General features: G+C 38.8%; 1 protein-coding gene across 2 annotated transcripts in view; it reads left to right on the top strand.

The window, feature by feature from the left end:
• foxj3 (forkhead box J3) overlaps nucleotides 1-17,876 on the top strand; it is a 125,259-nt gene extending 107,383 nt beyond the window's left edge. The window contains exons 6-12 of one of the 2 annotated variants that reach the window (XM_079844821.1): nucleotides 2,280-2,408; nucleotides 4,831-5,005; nucleotides 10,346-10,783; nucleotides 11,155-11,256; nucleotides 11,698-11,886; nucleotides 11,974-12,075; nucleotides 13,563-17,876. In XM_079844821.1, coding sequence (XP_079700947.1) covers nucleotides 2,280-2,408; nucleotides 4,831-5,005; nucleotides 10,346-10,783; nucleotides 11,155-11,256; nucleotides 11,698-11,886; nucleotides 11,974-12,075; nucleotides 13,563-13,675 — 1,248 coding nt within the window. In that variant the 3' untranslated portion in view covers nucleotides 13,676-17,876. Of the gene's footprint in view, nucleotides 1-2,279; nucleotides 2,409-4,830; nucleotides 5,006-10,345; nucleotides 10,784-11,154; nucleotides 11,257-11,697; nucleotides 11,887-11,961; nucleotides 12,076-13,562 lie in introns of both variants that reach the window. The other variant, XM_079844820.1, reaches the window with a different exon arrangement.
• The last annotated feature ends 974 nt before the right edge of the window (nucleotides 17,877-18,850 follow it).

The raw sequence follows: 18,850 nt of genomic DNA, 5'->3' as shown, positions 1-18,850 counted from the left end.
AGTGTAGCATGAAAGCCTCTGTATGTCCTTACTCAGGCAGGTGAATTTTGGGACTTGTTGCGTGGTTTTAGCACTATTCTGCGGCTGCCAAGACATGCGTTGTGTGATGCGAGCACGGCCAGCATTGTTGCGATTCCATTCATCCTTTCCTACCACGGCGAACTCAATGTAGGACTATTCTCCCAGGAGCTCATTATATTCATTCCCATACATCCCTCCAATGCTTTATTTATTCTCATTTTGCAACCAGCACATATTTGCAGTTCAGCTTTTCAAATGATAATTGGGATTATCATTTTGAAGTGGAGGTTCTTCCGCTTCGGAAAACTGCGCATTCAACAGTGCACACCGAAAGGTCAGGGTCTCTGTAGCATTCGGGACCTTTGTGAGCTGTCCCAAACCAATTTGCGCTGTGCAAGTTGACGGTTTCAACGCTGCCAGCATCGTGACCTTTACTGAAGGAGAGCTCTCCCCTCTCAGCCGTCTGAGACAGCAGATCATCTTGCTGGCCACCAGCCACGCTCTCCCTCCATATGAGGCACAGTGTGGGGCGCTGCGCATTAACACTGACCTTACTCGTGTACAGAGTGTGGTGTACGCATGCCACACGTCACGTATGTGATGCAACCGTCTGTTGGGTTTCTATTACAGTTTGAAAAGGGATAAGAATTCCCCTCGACCTCTGAAACCAGATGGTTTCTGTTTGATTGGTTCCTTTTCCTCTACACCTCACCTGCAGTATCTGCATCTGCCCGTTCACACCAAGGACTATAACGATAATGATAAAGATATATTTCTAAAAAGAGTCCAGCAGAGTCCATACCACAACTATAACAATTTCGGCACAGAGAAACATTATCGTTGGATTCACTTTCAGAACGATTTTTTTTCTAGCTGATGAATGTTAAAAACATTGGCAGCCAATCAGAATCCATCCTGTTTTAAAGAGCTTGAGCATTTAAAGTGGCAGACGACAAAAATACATTAAAATGCAATTACCTGAATGCACATCTTCCATAATAAACATGTTTTTACTTTCTAATTCTAGTTTTAATTCATTTTGATATTCATAAATATATTTTGTATAGTACATTTTATATATGTAATCATTTTATTTATAAAAATGTTTAATATGCAACTGTTTTGACATCATCATAAAGTAAAGCTTACATTAAAAGTTAATATATAATAAAATAAATAAAAATATATATATATATTTTTAATTGTATATATACAATGTTTAACTAATATTTGTAATAGCACAATACATTTTATTTATTTAATTCATTATTTAAAATAATTACACTGCTCAGGGGGCAAAAAGTTAAATATCCATACTTAGTAATACTACTGTCTTTATATCAAAGTAAAGAAATCGTATTATAAATTATATATTCAAATTACATATCAAATATTTAATAATTTTTTTTATTAATACAATTTTTTATATCTTTTTTAATCAAACAAATGTATATTAGAATGTGTGCACTTGTATTCATTGTGTAAGGAAAATATGTTGTCCTTTAAGGCCCTGATAATACTCATATATCAAGATTCGAAAGTTCGGTTGGAGTTCGTTTTGGGAGTTGGAAACAGCTTTCCAGAAACACCTTCGTACTACCATTGGTTCAGTGGGTGTGTGTGACTGCACGGAGGCCCTGCCTTCTTTCCCGTTTCACATTAGACATCCGTGATTTATAAACATGAACACACCGGAGAGTTGTGCTTCTAATGAAACGAGGCGCTGACACTGTTTTTCATGTTAAATATGGTAAAGCGGCTTTATTTTAAGCTATCTATTGTATAAAGTGATAAAAATAAATGTGACTTTACTTGAGTGCTGTAGAGCTTATGCGAACATCCACATTGCTATGATCTGATGCTTCTGCTTTATTAAAATGCTTGCCGTTTTCTCAATTTTGTTGTTTATTTTGTTATTGAGAGGAAAGCGTGCAGCACATATTTACATATTCATCTAAACTTCGCTCTCAGCAGTGTGGGCGGTGTCAGATGTTCACTAACAGTATATCGCTGATCACGTATTTCCAGCTTCGTTTTACCGCTAAACGAAGAACGAAAAAGAACTTTGCTGTGAGTATATCAGGGCCTTTAGTGTCATTTATATTTAAACATTTTAGTATTAAAGGTGTTAATCGCATTAAAGTTTTTCAAAACCGTATGAAACCAACATAAACAGAGTGCACATCTAAGAACTTGGCACAAATTTTTTATCATGGAAACTCTTACGTCATTGACCCTTTCCCTTTCTTGATTTCCAGGTGGCATTGTACAACCCTGACCAAGACGGGAGTGACAGCCCTCGAAGCAGCCTTAACAATAGCCTATCTGATCAGAGTCTGGCCTCTGTTAATCTTAACAGCGTGGGCAGCGTGCACAGCTACACACCGGTAAGAGTCCAGTTTTCATCAAACTTTGCAGCCACTGTTCCACTCTTTAACCTCGTGAACCTGAAGCAGAGCTCTTAATTTGCTGAGTTTTATTGTGGATCTACTTTATGAGAAGCAGCAAGATTCCAGTGCGTTAGTCAGAATGCCAGAGATTGGAGGCCTGTGCATGGGAGCGTGCTGACACAGAGGTTAAGGGAATGAAAGGCAGAGCTCATACTGCTGGAGCGCTGCTAAAGAGAGACGCTGCCTCTGATGTCCTCCCACCAGAGAAGCCGCTTCTTTGTTGTGGTCCCCTAGAAGCCCCGCATGCCTCTCGCTCCAGGCTCTCAGCATTGATCCGGCACAGACACTGATAGATTCACTTCAGTGGGCCAGACAATGTTCTCTCTCTCTTTCTTTCTCTCTCTCTCTCTCTCTCTCTCTCTCTCTCTCTCTCTCTCTCTCTCTCTCTCTCTCTCTCTCTCTCTCTCTCTCTCTCTCTCTCTCTCTCTCTCTCTCTCTCTCTCTCTCTCTCTCTCTCTCTGTCTGTCTCTGTCTCTGTCTCTTTTTCAGCTCCATCCAGCTGATTCGAACACTGTAGTCTGTTTGAACATAACCAGATTATATGCGCATCATCTTTACAGTGATGCATAGTGTGTCATCTGACTCCCACTGCTCATATTTCTTATGTACAATTAGTCTCTGCTGCTAATGTTGCATGCGAGCAGGTCTTATGCAAGGTTGTTGTTTTTTTTGATAGTGCTAACTAGTCTTTCCTGCTCTGTGATTTTTACAATTAAGTTTGCAATTGTAAAGAGGTACAAAATGATGGGTACCACACGATAAGGTCGGGATGCACAGTATATGCATAACGATATATATGTGAGAGGATGTGTAATGTTTCCAAATTGTTTTTGAATTTCTTGATATTAAATATATATCGATTAATATTGCATGTTTCGTTGTGTATGTTAATGTCCCTACTTTTTACACTTAAATTACCATCATCTAAGACTAAATAATAAATTAAACCACTAATCTTTAAAAAAACACTAATCATTTAATAACACTGTTAAATGTAATCTTTAGCAAATCTAATTTTTCATTCAAATGTTCTGATGCATAAATTCACTTGTAGTTTTTAAAAGGACTGGTTTTACTTTTTAATGTTTGATTTTCAATGTATTTGGACAAAATTGTAATATCTGCCATATATTACTTATCAGCCATAGAATAACAAAATGATTATCAACTTTTCAGCGTCAGCCTGAAAGTTAATATTGTGCATCCCTAGCAAAATATGGATGTCAGCACAGTTTTAGAATGATAATGCATTTCAGCTATTAACGATACTGATTATTGCACTTTGTAACCGAAATGACTCTCAAACCGCTTTTACAGTGAACCTGTACTGAATGAACGGGATATAGAGTGTAAGATAGATATTCGCAAAAAAATGTTTTGTTATACAAGGTATTTTAATTTAAAAAAAATAGTATTTGTGTGTACAACTTATTATCAGGAGACACTGTTTGAATCCCTGGCGCTAACAATTATCTGTTCATGGGACTTGTTTGCAGTAGCTTTGAGACATGTTCAGATACATCAATGTCCCATCACCAGATCGCAGTGACAGCTAGAATTAGACTTCTTCAGAGTCCAGATGACTGTTTTGCCAGCCTCTCCAGTCTGTTAAACACTGTTGTCTTGAGCTAGACATGGCAGAGCCTCTGCCCTTGTGTACGCCACAAATATGCTTGGCATTATGGAGGCCTTGGGAGCCATTCAATGAATCACTCATTCTGGGCACGAAAGGCATCTCTTCAGACTCAAAACAGTGAGCAGATCCCCTTTGGAGTGCAACACTTACGATTTCAAAGATGTGAGAGTTTAGACACACAAGCTAATTCGTTCTGATGGGCAAACCTGTCCTGTATTTAGTTTGAAGGATATTTATCATTAGAAAGGTTTGTTTTATGGATCAGTGCCTGTTTTTTGCAGGCAAGCTTGTATGATCTCGCTGTCGATTTCAGTTGGGTTGCTCAGTTCGTTTCGCCAAGCTGTTAATTACAGAATAAACAGCCGTAAAAACAACTTCAGAGAGTCTCTCAGGAGACGCGTCTGTTTTGATCATGGCTGTATGGTTATGTACAGATTCAGCTGTGCTCGTAAATAAACGGTCAAGAATTGAAGGAGTTTTGTGCGCCTGAGATTTCGCTCCTGCATATTGTACTGCAGTGTGTCTGGCAGTTCATTTCCTGTGCCGTGATGCTGAGTGCTGTAGTCAGAGCTGTCATGTTCTATCTGAGCTCTAATCTGCCGGTCACTGGGCCTGGCTGAGCAGCTCTGCCTTTTAGAGTGGCAAGGCTGATTTCTGTCATTGTTGCTAATCTTGCATTCATTCCCTCACACAACCGTAAATCCTCCTCTTCTCCCCCTTCAGGTGACGAGTCATCCAGAGCCGGTGTCCCAGTCCATGGGCTTGCAGCAGCCCCCTCAGGCCCAGTACAACATACCGGACCGCGACAAGCAGCTGCTCTTCTCCGACTTCGAAGATCTCAGTGCCTCCTTTCGCAGCCTTTACAAGACTGTGTTTGAGCAGTCCTACAACCAACAGGGTGAGTTTCACACACGGACATCGCATCAGACCGATTTGGAAAAAGAACGTAGGCCAAGTCCAGATGGAGTCTGCAGACTTTTTGCACCATGTGCATAGCTGAGAGTAATGCAGAGTCTTATTGGTAGCTGGAAGCATCATAATATCAGCCAAATTAATTAATAAACCAACAGAGTGGAGATTGTGTGAAACTGTTCAGTTCTGCAGAATTTTTGTGTCAACAGATTCTGTATGTGCCTGCCTATGAGTGTAAATAATAAATAATTGTATAGTATTTATAATAATTTATTAATAATATTTTATTATCCTTATTTTATTTTAAACTTTTTATTTATTTATATAATTTATAATATTAAAACTAATAAACTATTAATAATATACAATTGTATATATAATTTATCTAATTGCATATGCTATTAATTATATAAAAATATAGTAACTTAAAATGGATCAACGCTTTAGCTGAGCTTGCTTCAGACATGTATATATGACATATATGTTGCATGTGCTACAAAAAAATCGGCCAGTGCGATGAATACATTTACCCCAGTAGCACGCGTGCGATACAGTTTGTCTTGTGAGACAGAGCTCGTTTGTGTGATGTGAGAATTTGTTTTGTGAATGTGTGAGGTTATCTAGGGCTGCACGATTGACTGAAATTAAATCACGATTTGGCTTAGTGAAATTATGAAATGGCAAAAGCTTTAATTTATAAATAAATATATGTGCAGGTGAAGCGCAGCACTGTTCAGAGCGGATCGTTTGGATTGAGCGGATGCGCTATCTCTGCAAGCACTGTGAGTTATTGGCAGTTTAGTTCGAAACTGGCATGCGGTGCGAGGTACCGAACCCGACACTACCTGGAGGAGGTGGTCTGAGTTCGGTGGCACTCGAATTGTGCCGCGATTAGCGTGAATGTGAAAGTAACGGACTCGTGTGCGCACTTCTTCAGGAATAAAAGTAACCAGTGCATGTTTTAGCCGATTGTGATGTATTTAGTTCAATAAAACACATGTAAGGGATGATAGTGTTGAGGATTTACCTTAGATACGAGCGAGAGTGGGCCAACAGTATATTCGCATATAGCGAGTGCAATCAGGGCAGCGAATGGTAATCCACTGTTTCCTCTAAAGAGTACAGTACAGTAAACCAAAGTGTTGTTCACTTAGCTGCGCATGATAGCACCAAATTAATAAAAAACACAATATATTTACCACTTTTTTTATCATGCGCCGTCCACGTTTGTGATGAGATGAGCGCAAATGCACAAGGGTTCGATAGAATCAAGTTGAGTGTGAAACCAGACCAACGCTGCGAAAAGCCAAAAGCAACATGTGCCAAACATCTTTCCAAACTTGTAAAAAGAAGCGTTTACAAACCTGTTGTCAAACAAAAGAGAACATTTAATCAAGTGTTTGAAATAACCTACTTTTGAGATCGGATGTGCTTCACATCACCGAAAGAGGCAGAAATTATATTATTGTATTCTGTAAAGTGATTCGCTGTGTAGAGAAGTGTACAGTACTTGTTTTCTCTCTCATTGGATGCATATGGATTCCTGACAAAAATTTTGACAGAGTCAGTTTTTTTTTTCATCTTAATTTTATGTTTTATAATAAAACCTTAGACCTTTCTAATGATTTGTTTTCTGTAAAATATAACAATAATTATTATTATATTTATTCTTAAATACACATTTGCATTTTTCAGACATGGTAACAGATGTGGCCTCTGCTACAAAACTTTCAACCTCTGTAGCACCAGTATGCAAAAAATGTTAACGTACAGCCCTGAAAATTATTTAATATTTGACTATGACTCTATTATTCAGTAGCTGAAAGCATTATGAAATACATTAAGACAAATAAACTGTCTGTGGTAGTGATGGGAAGTCCAGTTCTTTTCTGCGAACCGGTTATCTCACAGTTTGTTTCAATGAACCGGAAAAGTTTTTTTCATTGAAAGAGAGTTCTCCATCTCAAATGGCAAATGAATATAAGAACATTGCAGTGCTAGATTTGGTTCACTGCGAGCTTGCCTGTCTTTTAGAAGTTAATTCCTATTGTTTGTAATCTGATTGACTGATGTTCAAAAAGCACTTGACAAGCGAGTTGCGTGCAACACCAGACGAACCCCCGCGTCTAACCTACTTTGCTCAAATCAGATGCTTTTCATGTTAATGTTTCCAAAGTGAACTTCTTTAATCTATCATCTATGTTTCATTAGCTGAAAGTTGTTACCTTTTTATGTGCATAAAAGTTAAATCTCTTAGTCAGACAAGCTTGGGCAATTAAAATGAGCAAATAAAGCTGGCGAGAGGATTTCACACCCCACTGCTGGAGACACTGAGCTAATTCACTGGCTTTGATAATAGGTAATGAATCGCATTATTATTCAGGGGAGCTGCTAGCTAATTGCTTTCTGTGCTCTCCCATGGTTGGACAATAGGCTTTCTCTGCTGATAAGAGATGCACCCCTGTCACCCCGCCGATGAGTATTCTCTGGCGATTGCAGCGATGCAGGGCCCCGCAGTCTGCTCTAAAAGCTCTCCACCGAAATAGGTTTACAGTGCCAACGCCATGATGGACAGGGCCTCTTAAGACCGCAAGCTGCACGCTTCGGTGATTGCTATTGAGTGTGCAGATGTTGGAAGCTTGTCAGGTGTTTTTAGAAAATAGTTCAAAACAATCGTTTCACAAATGAAAAGTTGGAGAAATTCTGGTTCAGTTTAAGAGGGCTGACCTCGACTTTGTGCTGAGTCACTGTCTTGGCACAATCTGATGTTTTCAAAATGTCTTGACCTTTGTACTACATAGATAAGGACTGGATAAAGGATTAAGTGTGATCAGAAAGTCACAAACTGGAGTCAAACTTATTGCTGGCATAAACACTGACATAGTATGCATGGCAACCGTTTGACTGTACATTAGTTCTGTACATTAGATATTAGTGAATGTATGAAGTATTGTGAACTGACAATACATTTATTACAGCGTTTGGTAATCTTTCATTTATATTTGCATTTTATTAATAATAATTTATTTATTAGGGATGCATCGGTACAAAAAATTCTGAGTATCGGCCGTTACCGATACCAATCCGATACCAGCGCAGTTTTGTTTAAAAATTCAATGTAGAATTTCTATACCTCAGTGTGTTGAACTGATAATCACGCTTTTGTGTGTTAAACACAATCTACTAAATACAGACAACTTCATTATAAAGAAAAACAACACATTTAAAAATGTATATATAAATCACAATCAATGACAAAAATACTACTATAAACTAGGTGGTGGAAAAACTAGGTTATTATGGATAATTCAACAGCAAAAGTTACTCTAGAAAAATCATGAGTGCACCATAATTGTATAAAATTCACAAAAAACAAAAATGTATTGGGGAACAAATAAAAGTGATTAATTGTAACACTAAATCTGGTAAAATGTTACACATTGTTGTAAAATACATTCATGGAAAAACAAGTAAATATATTTGTAGAAATAGGGCCTATATACTAAGAAGTTAAAAGACATTTATTTTGAATGTATAGCGCCGCTTTTTAACGAGGCAGCAACATATTATAGATTGGGCAGAACAAGAAAGGCTATTAATAATCTTTCGTTGCGCTAAAGTATTATAATGCGAAAGGCTCCAATACAGAGTGACACAAAGCGCATATGCGCATCCTGTGTGCAAAATGATGCGCTTGAAGCAACACTGAGTCACAGCATGCAGCGGTAGCGTTCCGTCCACATTGCAAAGTTCAAAACTCAAAGCGAAGAGATATCTATGTGTAGTTTATAGGGATGTAACGGTACACAAAACTGACGGTTCGGTACGTACCTCAGTTTTGAAGTCACGGTTCGGCACGGGTTCGGTACAACAGTTTTACAAAATTGCTTTTTATTTATTTTTATTTAATAACAGTGGTTTACTGAAAAAAAAAAGTGTCTGTCCTTAAATGAATTCAACTAAAAGTTATTGAAGATAATGCTGTAAACTATATAGGGAGCCCTTCCTTACACATTATAATATTAAAGGTTAATAACAGAGCCCAAACTATTAGCTTAAATTCAGTTGATATTTATTTTTAGGTATAATAATAACACTCAAATAACTCATTGTGTGCAAACATGTAAACTTCACATTAGGCAGTTTTTGCATTAACTTCTAAATCTAATTATAAAATAGTTTTTTCTCCAATTCATTGTTGAAATATAATCATTTATACACAGTGACTGTCACTTTCATGACAGATTTATTTAAACATACATGAAATAATCAAGACATGTGCTGGCATATACAAATGTTGGGGGCGTACATATTAATGATTCCGACTGTTGCGCAACAGTCGGTGTTACGTTGAGATTCGCCCATTTTTCACAAACGAGATTTACATATGAAGGAGGACGCAATGGTGTTTGAGACCCCTTTAATATTGTGCACAAAGTGTTGATGATGCCATATAATGTTTTTGTGCCTTTTGTGGTGCACTGGGGCTTAACAATAACAGATTATTATACACATAGTATCGGATCTGGATCGGTCCTGTTTGACTGATACCCGATCCGGCAAATAAAGGCGGTATCGGAGCCGGCACAGTTATGGAGTATTGGATCGGTGCATCCCTAATAATGCGTGTTGTTATTATTGTTATTATTATTATTTAATTAAATTAAATTATTTTCATATATTTTCATTTTATATTGATCAAAATAAAATATTCAAAATAAATGTACTATTTCTGTTAATTTTTCTGTTAATTTTTTGTGCATAATGTGCATAGTGTTAGCATATGCTTTTTAACTTTGTTCAAAATTATTGTGCCTTGTTATTAATGATAAATAACTTTAAAATAATTAACATAAAGTATAAATAAATGTAGCATTTTGTTTGTTTATTTGTGCAAACTATTAATGTTAAAAATTTAGAAAAGAACATTTAAAAGTAATAACCAGATGAATAAATATTAATTATTGTTCCTTATTAATTTTAAATAACTTAAATGATTTATTGAAAATATTAAAAATGTGAATAAAACAAATTATAGCGTTAAGTTATTTGTGAAAATTTGTAATGTTAAAATGTTTTAGTGTATGTAGAAATTCACATTTAAGGTCAATAACTAGAAGATAGATTAATGCTGTGAAAGGATTGTCTTGTTAGTCCATGTTAACTATTGTATTACATATGCAACCTTAATATAAAGTGTTTGAGTATAAATCAATAGTTTAAATTGACATGATGGAAATGTCCCTACATTTCTTAGGCTTCTTAAATTCTGATCAGATGCTGGCAGCATATTTGACGTGATGCTCTGTCTGTTTGATCCTAACAGGTCTGATGGGTATGCCCTCGGAGTCGTCCCAGCAGACCCACACCTCCTGCTCTTACCAACACTCCCCCAGCAGCACCATCAGCACCCACCCTCACAACAACCAGAACAGCATCACTAACTCTCACCCCAACAATATCCCCAACAGCGGTAGCCAGGTGCCTCTCTCCCACCCCCCTCACTCGGCCCACAACTCGCCCCACGGACAGCACCTCTCCCAGCATGGCCCTCACACCCAGCACAGCCAGCACCCACACACGGCGCATAGCCAGCACAGCCAACATCCCCAACACAGCCAACATCCCCAGCACAGCCAGCACGGGCAGCATCCCTCCCAGCACCAGGCCCACGGCCAGCACACGGCGCAGCAACAGCAGCAGCAGCACCAGAATCTCTCCCACCAGCCTCATCCTGCCCAGCAACAGATGCAGTGCAACACCGGTAAGAGTCTGCTTGTCTGGGATAGTTCTCGCTATCTGATCGTCTCTCCTTTTCCTCTTGCTTTCTGTCTCAAACCCTCAGCGTACTTCCTTCTGCGCTGGCATTGCCCTGACAGGCCGATTTATTCAGGCCTCTTCTAAAAGTCATTTATTTTAAATTAAGAAATTTATGGCAACTTCGGAGAAGTCAGCAGTAAATCATGAGGTGATTTATACAGCTTTCTCTAATGAGAACAAAGCAAATGCAGCACACTACAGAGAGCAGGCCTGTAGCAGAGGGCTATGGCTCCCCCTGCTGGCTCAAACACAAAGCCGCTTCCACACATCCAGATGAGTTCTGCTGTGGCCTTCACTACCTTGTTTTATCTGCAGGTCTTCCCAGTGACTGGTACCCCAATCTGGATGCGCTGAAAGAAAGCTGCCGCATCGCCAGCAGCTACAACTGGGCTGATGTGGATCTGTCACCCTTCCAAGGTATAAACGAAATGCCCTGTATATTTGCTGTCATTTTTTCACTAAATGCTAATGAAAAAGTTTAGAGTTTTTAAGCTATTAATTTTGTACTAGCACCACTTCATCTAATACATTTTTTAAAATATAACAACTCTGAGCTTTTATTTTTAAATCTATGTGATGAGCTAAATGTTTATTTGAGTAGTTAAACTGAAAAATGAAAGACCCGTCTTTAAACTAGCTTTTTGAATAAAGAAAATATATAAATTGTTTTAATTGACTATCACAGGATTGCTTATTAACTTGAAAAAAATGACCTGTTAAGCACCTGTTAAATATTTGTTTTGTATATTAATTGATTGTGCAAGTCACTTGTTTTAAAACAGTAGCCATGGATGTGGTCTTTTAAAGCTTTTTTTTTTTTTTGGCTTTGTGAAAATGTCTGTCATTGTTTTTCTGAAGGTTTGAAAGAGAGCATGAGACAGGCGGAGCTGAATAACTGGTCTCTCGAGCCCACTCAGATAGCAGACCTCTGCTCTTCCATCAATCAGTTCTTTGCTCGCACTGGAATTCAGCCACAGGGGGCAGTGCAGCCTCCAGTGTGCCACGGCTCCATGCATCCAAACAAGCCTAGCCCACACATCAACACAGGTGAGTGGACTTAATCATCCCTAAAATTCACTGTCATACATTAAGACTGCCACAATAGTAACATAGTAACATCAGTTTGTTTTTCAGGAAACATGTACATGGACTCGAGACAGAGCTTGAGTTCTATGATGGGTCCGCCGGGATATCCTCATATGCCGCCCATGAGCAGCCCTGGCCCCACTATGACAGGTCCTTATCTTTTATAACTCTTATATCAACAATCAAATGGCCTCGATTTTGCTGCATGTGATTCATGTTGAACAGGAGCTAGTTTAAAAACTAAAATATGATTTTTGATGAAGATGCACTAACAAAATAACTCTTATGCTCACCAAGGCTGCATTTATCTGATCAAAAGTACAGTATTATGAAATATAATAGTATTTTTCTTTTGTAAAATATATACTTGTAATGGCAAAGCTACATTTTCAGCAATGATCAGAGTGTCACATGATCAAAACATTCTAATATATTGATTTGGTGCTCATTTCTTATTATCAAATTTGAAAAGAGTTGGAAATTGTGATGATTTTTCCCCCCAGGAATCCTTGATGAATAGAAAGATCAAAAGAACAGCATTTATTTGAACTAGAATTTTTGTTTTTACATTATAAATGTGGCACTTTTGATCAATCTTGCTGAATTATCCTGCACAGTTTATGCTATGGATGTGAATGATACTTTAAATCATGCAGTCGGAAGATATCATAGAGACACCCTGATATTCCCAAGCAACCACCCAAAACACCTTAAAGGGATAGCTCACCCAAAAATGAAAATTACCCCATGAATTACTCACCTTCAAGCCATCCTAGGTGTATATGACATTCTTCTTTCACACGAATACAATCGGAGTTATATTAAAAAATGTCCTGGTTAATCCAAGCATTACAATGGTAGTGAATGGCAGCCCAAAATTTTAAGCCCAAAAAAGCACATCCACCCATCATAAAAGTGTTCCACACACGGCTCCGGGGGGTTAATAAAGGCCTTCTGAAGCGAATCAGGTTTTTGTAAGAAAAATATCCATATTTAACACATTATAAAGTTTCTGCCAGACCACCTTGCATATTCAACTTACGGAAAAAGCTTAACTGGTGTCAGGTGTAGCGCAAGCATTTTGAACTCTGCGAAGCGTTACACTTTCTTTTAAAGTTGAATACGGAAGGCGTTCCGCCGGAAGCAAGATATATTATACTTTATGATGTTTTAAATATGGATATTTTTCTTACACAAACCCATCGATTCACTTCAGTAGGCCTTTATTAACCCCCCAGAGCCGTGTGGAGTATGTTTATAATGGATGGTTGCATTTTTTATAAAGCTTGGATTACCCAGGACATTTTTTAGTATAACTCTTGATTGTATTTGTCTGAAAGAAGAATGTCATATACACCTAGGATGGCTTGAGGGTGAGTAAATTATGGGATCATTTTCATTTTTCCCTTTAATAACTCCATAGTAACACTACAACCACATAGCAATGAGCATAGACACCTTCCTTACACTAGGTTTGCTTAACATCACAAGGAAGCCTGTTTATAATTCATTAGCAGTTTGTATTTAACACTTGCCCAGGTTGCAAGTTTCCATGATATGTGTGGGAATACGATTTTCTTAACATGCAAGTCAAAGCATTTGCATGTCGTGACCGTTCCCCTCTGCTCTGTCCTCAGGCCATCACGCTCAGATGAACCAGCAGCATATGATGCCTGCTGGAAACTTCCAGATGCGCCGCATGCCCGCCGACGACATCCAGGACGAGTTTGACTGGGACTCCATCGTCTAACCCAGTCCCAGAGCGCGAAGAGTGGTGCAGACAAAACGAGAGAGGAGCGTATGGAGGCAGAGTGTTTGTGTTACAGAGCAAGAGGGCTGGACCTGAGGTGTCTGCATGCCCGTGACCGAAAGCAGATTGGAACGGGACACTTGAAAAATAGTGCAGGTGTTGTTCATTTTGACCTGAAAGAGACTCCTGTGTTCCTGGTGTTCTTATGAAACAAAAACAAACAAACAAAAAAAAGATATTACTTTGAAGACAATCACATTTACTAGGACGTTTCAGTGATCGCTTTTATACTTGTCCAAGGGGCAAGTGGTTCGTGTTTATGTCAAATGTCTCCCAACCCACAGCCTTTCTACAAGCCCGCTCAATTGCCAAGCTCGCCCCTGCTCTTCAACTGTAGTTCTGTGATTTTCGAGTAATATGTCTGGCTTGTTCTCCCCTCTCATGGTGACTAACTCAGGCCTTGACTGCCTATCAGACAAGATTGGCTCCCTCATTTGTGTTGTGAAACTTCCTCGGAGATGCAGGGCACTTTTCGGAAGAAGGCCGATGGTGCAGGTAACGTGACACTCAATGCACCTACCATTGTTCTCTCTGCTCATTCAGGCACAAGTAGCCCTTTTTCTCTCTCTCTCTCTCTCTCTCTCTCTCTCTCTCTCTCTCTCTCTCTCTTTTTTTTTTTTTTTGCTCTTCTGACCCTACACACTGTAACATGTCGAAGTCGCCATGCATCCGATTCCGATTCTAGCAGATTTTACTGATCGTAAAAGGCTCATAATGAAACGTGTAAACCACATTACCTGCAGTATTTGTACTTGTGTATCTTTGCTGCCTGAAGTGTGTCATGTTTTCTGTCACTAATAGTTTTAGGCAAGTCTAAACGTGTGCGTCAGAAAATGATATCGATCCAGACCTCGCTGTTAACGTTTTACGTTTGCATGTACAATCCTTGTTCTGTCAACTTTCACCCGTCAGCCTGCAGTCTCCCAATTGGACTGCTTTGCTTTTAAGTTCATTTAAAGCCCTCAGGACCTGCCACTGAAAACTTTCATGCGCTGTTTAGGAGCAGAGCGGCGATTTGTGGGATAACAGAGCCCTTTTCACGTTGAGAAATCAGCCTGCTGCGTGGCTCTTTACAGCAGCGCTGAGAAGGAGATGAAAATCACGTCAAGGCACATTTGCTTAATGGTCCGCGATAAAAGAGCCCTCTTTATTTTAACCCTAGGACCAACCAACATGAAATTGCTTGCTCTTTGCTGCACTGACAAGGACATTTTGCAGAGAGCGTACCTTCACTTAAGCTGTGGCTTCTGGATGCTGGGTGGAGCGTAATACCGAGAGAAAGATGAGGACTAAAATATTTAGATACACTAAAAGCCTTATGTTGGAGGAATGTCAACTGCTGCGTTTGAAATTCTGCTACTAAAGTCAAAATCACACACATTCAGACTGTCCTTCAAAAAAACTAAAGAAAATCATCGACCTGGATGGATGCAGGAACTAGACTGTAACTACGCCTTGCCTGATCAAGCGTAGCGCCCTTAAGCAACTTCGCTGTAATTACTACATACTAGACTATATTTTGAAAAGTTTGGTTGAAAGTGTCTGCTAACTTAACAAATCAGTGTCATTTTTATTCTAGCAGCGATATTATGGAATGTGTTTGTGCAATATAATTAATTTAGGGCTATCAGTGATTACAATCATCTCTTTTGAAGAGCACAAAACTAATGCACAAGATGTGGACTAGAATAGCGGAACCCAAATTAGAAATAGGTGCAGGCTGTTGACCTTTAGCTGGGTATTTATCGGTGAGAAGCAGCACTTCGATTAGACCAGGGCTGTTGAACTGCGGTCCTAGAGAGCCTCAGTCCAGCAGAGCTTAGCTCACTGGCTGCGTCCGAAAACCTAGGCAGCTGATTCGTTGCCTCGCTGCCTTAGCAGACAATGGCTTGTAAGGCAGCGTTTGTGCATGAAGGCACCTCACAAAACTAATTTCGTACCGACTTCTTAGGCAGTGTAACCGTTTAAGGATCTACAGCAAAATAGAGAGAGCTTTGGTGAGAACTAAACACATATTTAATTACTACATTAGTAATTTCTCGCTAGAAATGACATCAGAAGTGGAAAACGTACATTTACTCACAAACTGACCAGCAAACTTTCGGACGCCATCTCAACTGTCACAGAATGGAACGCACAGGATTGTGGGATATCAAAGGCGGCGAAGGATACATTTAGGCTGCCTTCAAAAATCGATCAGATGAAGGTCTCTCAGGAGGCAGGAAGTGAAGCTAACATTAGATTCGGACATGCCTCGGTGCCTTCCTGACTTGAAATGTGTCCTTCCGAAGGCCGCATTTTCCAGGTTTCGGACGCAGCCCCTGTCTGTAGCTTCATAGATGAACTTGTTCAGGTGTGTTTGATTAGGGTTGAAGCAAAACTCTTCAGGACCGGAGTTTGCCACCCCTGGATTAGACCAAATTCCAGAGCGAAGTGCTTATTTAGAAAAGCCATTAAGTGCGGTTGAAAAGGGAAGGAGTGGATCTGATTCTCATAGCTTGAAAGTTTACACACACCTGAGTCTCGTTGGCTTTCAGTAGTTCTCGGTCATCTTTAATGGGACTTGTTTTATTATTTATCAAAGTGTACGTGCAAATAGACTTGTAAAGTGAAATGAACTAATGACCGTTGTTTTTTTCGTTTTGTATCTCAGTATTATAAACTCTCAAACAAAGTATTTACACTAGTCTTTGACATGTATTGGGCTTTGACCGCTAAGGCCCTTACGGTCATGGATCCATGAACCCTACCTGACGGTTTGTCAGACGTGTCCTAATATCATGAAAATGTCACATTACAACCTCAGATTTGTTTTGCATAAAGACATCTATTTTTAAGACCATTAAGATTTGGACTTCTGACATTTATCATCATGAGACATTGCTCGAATCTGTCCAGACACTTTCCCTCTATAAATTCCCCTTTATTCTCAGCGATTACTGTAATACAGTAGTTCATGAAAAAAATCAGAGCAGAATACTTCAATTTATCACAAATGCAGTATTAAAAAAAACACTGATAAATGAAAATAAAACATGGTTTTATTCTGCTTTTTTCTTTTAATTACTTGCATTTTACGGTCTTTATAGTGTAATAAGAATTCCGAACTTAATGGTCTTAAAAAAGATTTCTTGATCAAAATGTTTTAACTTTGGGGTGAAACGAGACAGATCTTGAGAGATTCACCCTTAAAGGATTTGAATGGTTAAGGACATTTCAGACCATTAGCTATGTAGTTTGTTACATATCCATGGATTCCATCATCACATAACCAATCGTCAGACCCTTTTAATGTCAAAAGGGTTTAAATCGGTGAAACCATATTACCGAATCCAACTCAACTGGCCACGATGCCGAATTTGTGACGAGAAGAAAAACGACGACAGAACTTTTATCCACTTTACCCCAGACCGACTGTTTAACGTCCGTGTTTTTTTTGTTCGACTGCGATGCTGTGCACATTGTTCTTAAGCTAAGCTCCATTGCCCAAAAATCTGCTTTGGCTCTCCGCATCCTCCTCTTCCTGTTTTCTTTCTGTCAGTGGTTCGTCTCGTGTTTTTGTTAGGATACTGTTCACGAGCCTCATTCACCTAGCCTCAGTGTTTGTCATACAAAGAGCTTTCGGAGCTTTTATCTGGTCATTTTGTGCACTTTGAAAAGAATTCAGAAGCACAAGCGCTCCTGTCGTTCATGAACTCGAGCAGGATCTCGCCTCGAGTGAATGTCTGGCATCGATCCACCCTCGGCGTGAACTTTAATACCATACTGTGGCGTTCACCCTCGATCACGGTTTGTCTGGATTGTCGACCAGAGAAGGAGTGTCTGTTTTAAGTTGGAAATATTTTGTATGTATTGCCAATCTATTTGTGGTAGTGATGTGTTTGGATCTCTTGTTTGCCAAAGAGAGGAAGTCTAATTTTTGCGGCGGCGGGTAATTGGCGTAAAGTAAGTCTGAAGGATCGGACCGAACGGAAAGCTTCAAGGAGGGAGCGCAAGAGAATATGAGCTGGACAGGTGATGAGTTCTCTCTATCTCTCTCTCTCTTCCTCTTTTTCTCAAAAAAGGAAAAACATTGCTCCTTTGATTTTTGTGTTTGTGTTGTGTGAAAGTTTTAACTGTTTAAAGACAACTCAGTTTTCGTAAAACAAAAGAGAAAAAAAAAAAAGAACTTAAAACGAGTGGAGATGCATCTGCCAGAGAGATTATTGTAATCAAGGAAGATTTGAGAAGCCTTGTTACATTTACGGGAGAAAACTGCCAACAAGTTCTGGTATTTGGAGCCTATTTTATTCATTGTTGGTGTGTTGTTGTGCTTATTGTAAATATGTGTCTTTTCGATTGTCCTTTTTTCCTCTGGGGTGGTGAGGGATCAAGGCAAGGGCTCGGGTTCACCTGCGAAAGAAAAGAGGGAGATGAATACAGAGTATTTTGTTATTGTCCAATCCAAGGGTGACACAGTATGTATATATCTATATTGTATATATGTGATGAAAATGCGTTGGCTTTTTGTGTGACACTACCTTTTACCTGTACTATGGTTCAACATTCAGTGTTTCAGTGTTTATATTCTATTTTAATCTTTGTTTTCTGTTTGATTTTGTCCTGGTCATTACTTGTATTTGTTGTTTCCTTTATTTCCCCCTTTTTGTCCTTTTTGTTATTGCACGGTTTATTACTTTTGCTGTCCAATAAGATGACACGGCTTCTCTTTGTATTGGTTTTAGTGCTGTAAAATAACTGAAGTGTCATTAGGATTGTCAATACCACCCCTTCCCCCGATATGCATGAATGGCACTTAAAGAAATAAAATATGTTAACTTCACTGTGCAATCTTTGCTGCTTTGTGACAATTATTTATATATATATATATTTGCAAAAGGCCTTCATTTAATTGAATGGATGATTTTGCTGTTATCCTGTCAGTTTGTTTGTTTCTGATCTCAAAAAAAAAATATTTTTTTAATTTTTAACCAACTAGTCACTATACTGACAGAAAATTGGTTAGTCAATTTATTGATTAGATAAATAAATAAATGTAACGATAGGAAAATAAAGTAATAAATGACCCGATAAAACAAATAAATCTTTTTTTATTTTTTTTTGTTTATGAATGCA

Source organism: Gobio gobio, assembly GCF_949357685.1.
Source record: "Gobio gobio genome assembly, chromosome: 19".
Classification (NCBI taxonomy): Eukaryota; Metazoa; Chordata; class Actinopteri; order Cypriniformes; family Gobionidae; genus Gobio; species Gobio gobio.
This window is presented reverse-complemented; position numbering and strand designations above follow the sequence as displayed.